The sequence below is a fragment of the Papio anubis genome, chromosome 18 (genome assembly GCF_008728515.1).
Source record: "Papio anubis isolate 15944 chromosome 18, Panubis1.0, whole genome shotgun sequence".
Lineage (NCBI taxonomy): Eukaryota > Metazoa > Chordata > Mammalia > Primates > Cercopithecidae > Papio > Papio anubis.
The window spans coordinates 72,644,882-72,650,644 of record NC_044993.1 but is presented as its reverse complement, the minus strand read 5'-3'; the positions used below and the strand labels follow the sequence as shown (position 1 = coordinate 72,650,644).

Genomic DNA, 5,763 nt, shown 5'->3' with positions numbered 1-5,763 from the left:
GACTCAACCTCCCAGGCCCAAGTGATTCTCCCACTTTAGCCTCCCGAGAAGCTGGGACTACAGGCACACACCACCACACCTGGCTAATTTTTTTGTATATTTTTTTTTTTAGTAGGGACGGGGTTTTGCCGTATTAACCAGACTGGTCTCAAACTCCCGGACTCAAGCGATCCACTCACCTCTGCCTCCCGAAGTGTTAGGATTGCAAGCATGAGCCACCGCGCCAAGTCAATAAAGTTGTTTTAAAAGCATTGCCTGGGCCGGGCACAGTTGCTCATGCCTGCACTTTGGGAGGCCAAGGCAGGTGGATCACTTGAGGTCAGGAGTTCGAGACCAGCCTCGCCAACAGGGTGAAACCCCGTCTGTACTAAAAACACAAAAATTAGAGCTAGGCATGGTGGTGCACACCTATAGTCCCAGCTACTTGGGAGGGTAAGGCAGAAGAATCGCTTTATCCCAAAAGGTAGAGGTTGCAGTGAGCTGAGATTGTACCACTACACTCCAGCATGAGCGACAGAGCAAGACTCCATCTAAAAAAGAAAAAAGAAATAAAAAATTTTCAGCCATGCACGGTAGTGTGTGCCTATAGTCCCAGCTACTCAGGAGGCTGATGTGGGAGGATCAGCTGAGCTCGGGAGGTGGAGGCTGCAGTGAGCTATGATTGGTGCTACTGCACTCCAGCCTGGGCGACAGTGTAAGACCCTGTCAGAAAGAAAGAAAGAGAGGAGAGAGAGAGAGAGAGACAGAGAGAGAGAGAAAGAGGAAGAAGGAACGAAGGAAGAAGGAAGAAAGGGAGGGAGGGCAGGAGGGAACAGGAAAGGAAAGGGAGGGAGGAAGGAAGGGGCTGGGTGTGGTGGCGGGTGCCTGTAATCCCAGCTACTCAGGAGGCTGAGGCACAAGAATTGCTTGAATCCAGGAGGCAGAGGTTGCAGTGAGCCAAGATCATGCCATTGCACTCCCGCCTGGGAGACACAGTGAGACTCCATCTCAAAAAAAAAAGAAAAGAAAAGAAAGGAAGAAAGTGCAGGAAGTAAGAACTCCATGGTGGTAGAAGAAACATGGGCTTGTGGGCCACCTTGACCCCAGGCTTGCTGTGTTCCTGCTCGCTCCCTGTCCACCTCCCCACCCCCCAGGATGGAACGGGCACCCCTATGTGAGGGCGCAGGTGTGCACAGCCAGGGCGGGTGGGGTGGCCTTTGTAGAATGTGCTGGGGGAGGGGGCGATGGCGGAACGTGGATGGGAGCACGCTCCTCTCGCTGGCCTCGGCCCCTGTGCGGTTGGCCTCAGGGACAGCGCTCCAGACAGGTGCAGTTGGCCCTCTGCACGAATCCGCCTGCCAGTGCAGCATTGGCCAACGTCAGGATAGCACCTGTTGGGAACTCTTTCCCAGTGGCAAGGTTTGCAACTTCCCCGGGAACCAGAGCCCGATCCCAGATAGCCAAGCCAGACATGCTCCCCACGAAGGCCTCGGAGCTGTCGAACCCGCCCCCCACGCTGTCTTGTTCCTGGCCCAGCACCAGGGACCCTCCAGGGGGGATCTCGTAGCCCTCCCTGAAGCGGGAGCCGGTGGCCACCAGCCTGCGATCCACGTGGAGCCAGTACCTGCCCTGAGTGGACGTCCAGATGACACAGATGTGGTGCCACTGGCCGTCCAGCAGCGGCTGCAGGGGCAATTCCCTGAAGGCCGGGTCCCCGATCACGAAGTGGATGGATCCGGGCAGCAGGGAGTCTCGGCCGTGCAGCACCAGCTTGTTGTCATTGTCCTCAGTGGCGTAGGACAGGAGGGTGCCCAGGCGGCCCGACGCCGTGCGGACCCAGCTGCAGAAGGACACGGCTCGCAGGGCAGTGACGAAGCCGGGGCTGAGGAAGACCACATTCTTGGTGGAGGCGTTCGGAAAAACAAGGGTGGGGCCCACGCCGCAAACTAGAAACAGAGGAGGGAGGGGTCAGCTCCATGCAGGAGGCCGTGCAGAAGCATCCAGAAGCACATGTGCTGGGGGCGCCAGGCCTCCCGCTCCCGGCTGTCACCCTTTACGGAGCACTGACTCTGCACTGCTCCTGCCGATGGCTCCCCTGCAGCGTCTCCTTCACCCTCTTGATGGGATCACCCCAGTTCCACGGGTGGGAAGACTGAGCATGAGGGCCATACTCGGAAGTATGGGAGTATGGGAGCCCTAGCTGTCGGCCCACCCAGCTGAGCCAGCACCCCTCTCTGCCAGGGAGTCTCTGCAAATTTCACTGACTCCTATGCTTTCAAGTTTAGAGTTTCACGTTTCTGAAGGTCACAAGGCCAACACGGTCTCCCAGGGCTCAAATCAGGCGTGGAGGCAGGGGCCAGTTCTCCTGGAGGCTCAATGAGAAACCATCTCCTGCCCTTTCCAGCTTCCAGAGGCACCTGCACCCCTTGGCGTGGGGCCCCCTCGTCTGTGCATCCCACCATCTCTGCTTCCGCCCTCATGCCCTCCTCTGACTGTGTTCCTCCTGCTTCCCCTTAGAAAGGCCCTGTGATGACAGTGGGCCCACCCGGATGATCCAAGACCCTCTCCCCATCTCCTGGCCCGTAACTGAATCTCTTTTGAGAAGGGGAGATTTTCCGGGGGGCCTGGTCTAAGGAGGAGCTGGAGGGAAGCCTGGCCATCAACTGGGAGCCTGTGGTACTTACTCTCTCCTGGCCCCCGGGGGGACCATGCCTGCCGTGGAGGATCTTTTGGGGCCGTGGCAGTCCCATTGAGTACCCGATGGCTGCCTGAGCCTGGGGGCTCCCGAGTCCCCTGGAGAGGGGCCGAGGAGTCTTGCCGGGGGCCCCTGTGCTCGGATGCAGCTTGCAGCTCCTGCCTGTCCCTCTGAAGCTTCAGGGAGCTTGGGCCCAGCAGACCAGGCTGGGTTGGGGCTGGGACGAGGGCCGGCCCCAAGGCTGTGATGCCAGGGTGGGCCACGGGCAGCCACCCCTCCAAAGCAGCCAGCCTGGCGCCCTGACTGTGGACGAGGCCCTCCAGGCGTGCCAGTGAGTCCTGCAGGGCGTCCCCCTGGGCCTCGTGCGCCTTCCTCTCCTGGGCCTGCTGCTGGCTCCTCTCGCCCAGGGCGAGGTCCAAGGCCCGCAGCCGCATGTCTATCTTCCGGCTTCGGCGCTGCAGCTTCCTCACCCAGGCCTTGAGCTGCACCAGCTCCCCCTGCACCACGGCCTGTGACTGGTTGACCGCCTGAGCCACGGCCTGGCTCTCTTCCGCCAGGCTGCGGAACCGGACATCAACGTTGTAGGACACGTTGTAGTTGCTGGCGACGCTCTGCAGGTGCGTCAAGGTCACTGCCTGGAATCTCCGGAACTGTAAGGAGGACACGGTGATGATGGTCCGGGCCGGCTGGGAGGGATGGGAAAGGCTTTGCCCTCTCACGCTGGGAGCAGCGGCCGCATGCCCGGCCCACAGTCAGCACTGGCTATCTGCCCACTGATCTGATCCCCACTGCGATGCCGTGAGATGTCGTGGGTGCCAGGGACCGACCCCAGGCCATGCAGCTGCACCATGTGGGGCGTGGACTCCAGGCCCATAGCCGGGGCTCTGATCCCCGCCCCTCGCCCCATAACCACCGGCAAGTCACTTCCCCCGTGACCCCAGCTCCTACCTGTGAGCAGCGGACGGCAGGGTGGCCTCATGAGTGCTTTACGAGGCCCAAACAGGAAGCACCCGGCGCAGGCCCGCCAGGCACCAAGCACTCCGGAACTGTCCGAGGACCCCGCGTGGGAGTCCGGGAGGCCGTCCACACCCTCTGCCTCAAGGTGGACCTGTGACCTCCCACTTTCCACTCCCCATGACACTGCCTGGCTCCCATGGCCCCCAGTTACCCCGACTCGCTTCCAGACCCCCTTCTAGCCTCTGGCCCCACCTGACCCCCACGTGATAAGAGGCTTTTGCGTCCGGTGTGAGCGGAGCCCAGCTCCTGACCCCCACATGTTATGAGGCTTGTGTCTGGTGTGAACCCAGCTCAGCTTTTCCCTGGTGTCCAACTGCAGGTGAAATAACGTTCACGGATGGCAAGAGCGTCACACGCCATGTCCGTGTCCGCCAAGCCCTGATGTTTACCGCTCTGTTTCTGTAACATCCGTCTTCCAGCTGCTGCCAATTTAAAAACCCGACTGCGCCACGTCAGGGGGATACTTGCCTGCTCCTCCAGTCTACGGAGCCTCTCGAAAAACGGTTTCCTGGGCCCCGCTGGGGCGGCTTCTTGCGATGAAGCCCCATGTAGATATACAGTCACAAAAACAAGAAAGAAAGACAAGGTCTTCCTCCACAAGCAACCCATCCGGAGAGACGGCGAGGCCCCAGCAGTCTCCCTCCCGGCCGCAGGAGAGGGTGGAGGTGGCACTGTGGGTCTGTCTCGTGTCTTGTCCCCCCAGCTCTCCCACTGAGTGGTTTTCCTTCTTTGGCCCTGGCTGGATGTCAGCTTCTTCCTGCCGCCTCCATGAAAGGCATTTGCCTTCAAGCCAGTGGGCTCTGAGAATTGCAGGTTCCCAAGGAGACAGGCTTAAAACAGATGCAAACAGTTTCTTTGAAGAATCAATTCAGCTGGGTGCAAGCCCGCGGGCAGGAGGCGATGGCTTTAACAGGAGCACATGGACTTGTGTTCCCACGAAGTCGAAGCAAGACAGGAAACCCGACGGGGGCCGGGGAGTCAACACAGCCAGGTCTGCACGGACATCCGTCACCCAGGCTGTGCACGGCTGCATCCTGGGAGGCCCCGCCTCTCTCAGTAAAGCAATGGAAATATGACTGGCTGCCACCTTAATTAATTATTATTATTATAATTATTTGAGATGGAGTCTCGTTCTGTCACCCAGGCTAGAGTGCAATGGTGCAATCTCAACTCACTGCAACCTCCGCCTCCCAGGCTCAAGCGATTCTCCTGCCTCAGCCTCCTGCCTCCCGAGTAGCTGGAATTACAGGCACGCTCCACCACGCCCAGCTAGTTTTTGTATTTTTAGTAGAGACGGGGTTTCACCATGTTGGTCAGGCTGGTCTCAAACTTCTGACCTCATGATCTGCCTGCCTCAGCCTCCCAAAGTGTTGGGATTACAGGCGTGAGCCACGGCACCTGGCCAATTAATTAATTTTTTTGAGACGCAGTCTCGCTCTGTCACCCAGGCTGGAGTGTAGGGCACGATCCCGGCTCACCACAACCTCTGCCTCCTGGGTTCAAGGGATTCTCCTGCCTCAGCCTCCCAAGTAGCTGGGATTACAGGTGTGTGCCGCCACACCCGGGTAATTTTTGTATTTTTAGTAGAGCTGGGTTTGCCATGAGGGCCAGGCTGGTCTCAAACTCCTGACCTCAGGTGATCCACCCGCTGTGGCCTCCCGAAGTGCTGGGATTACAGGCGTGAGCCACCGCACCTGGCCAATTTTTGTATTTTCAGTAGAGACAGGGGTGCCCCACGTGGGCCAGGCTGGTATTTTTGGTTACAGGTTGCGTACTGGCTTGGATAAGACCCAGGCAGGCCTTACGTGGAAAAGGGTCTCTGCAGATGTCACGAAGGATTCTGAGATGAGACTATCCAGGTGGCCCTAAGGCCGATGACAGCAGTCTTTATAAGAGACAGAGGAGGCGGTACAGAGGACATGGCCTGTGAAGACGGGGCAGAGACTGGGGTGACGCTGCCACGAGGAGCCCCCAGAAGCTGGGAGAGGTAAAGTGGGACACCGGCCCCTCCGGAGCCTTCGAGGGAGTGTGCACCTTGACCTCAGACTTCCAGCACCCAGAACTGTGATAGG

General features: G+C 59.1%; 1 protein-coding gene across 1 annotated transcript; it reads right to left on the bottom strand.

Annotated features, from left to right (window-relative positions):
* Nucleotides 1–931: 931 nt before the first annotated feature.
* Nucleotides 932–4,861, bottom strand: PTX4 (pentraxin 4). The gene is made up of 3 exons (XM_017953051.3): nt 4,160–4,861; nt 2,664–3,324; nt 932–1,925 (listed from the first exon to the last, which is right to left on the bottom strand). Exons 1-3 carry the CDS (start codon nt 4,298–4,300, stop codon nt 1,285–1,287), a joined length of 1,443 nt encoding a protein of 480 aa, XP_017808540.2. The 5' UTR covers nt 4,301–4,861; the 3' UTR covers nt 932–1,284.
* Nucleotides 4,862–5,763: the final 902 nt, after the last annotated feature.

Excerpts from the sequence above, each read along its gene's own strand:
- PTX4 (XM_017953051.3), bottom strand. The coding sequence starts at position 4,300 with ATGGGTTGCTTGTGGAGGAAGACCTTGTCTTTCTTTCTTGTTTTTGTG. Across the intron at positions 3,325-4,159 it reads TCCGTAGACTGGAGGAGCAG|TTCCGGAGATTCCAGGCAGT; the intron begins GCAAGTATCCCC and ends TCCTCCTTACAG. Across the intron at positions 1,926-2,663 it reads CCCCCGGGGGCCAGGAGAGA|TTTGCGGCGTGGGCCCCACC; the intron begins GTAAGTACCACA and ends CTCTGTTTCTAG.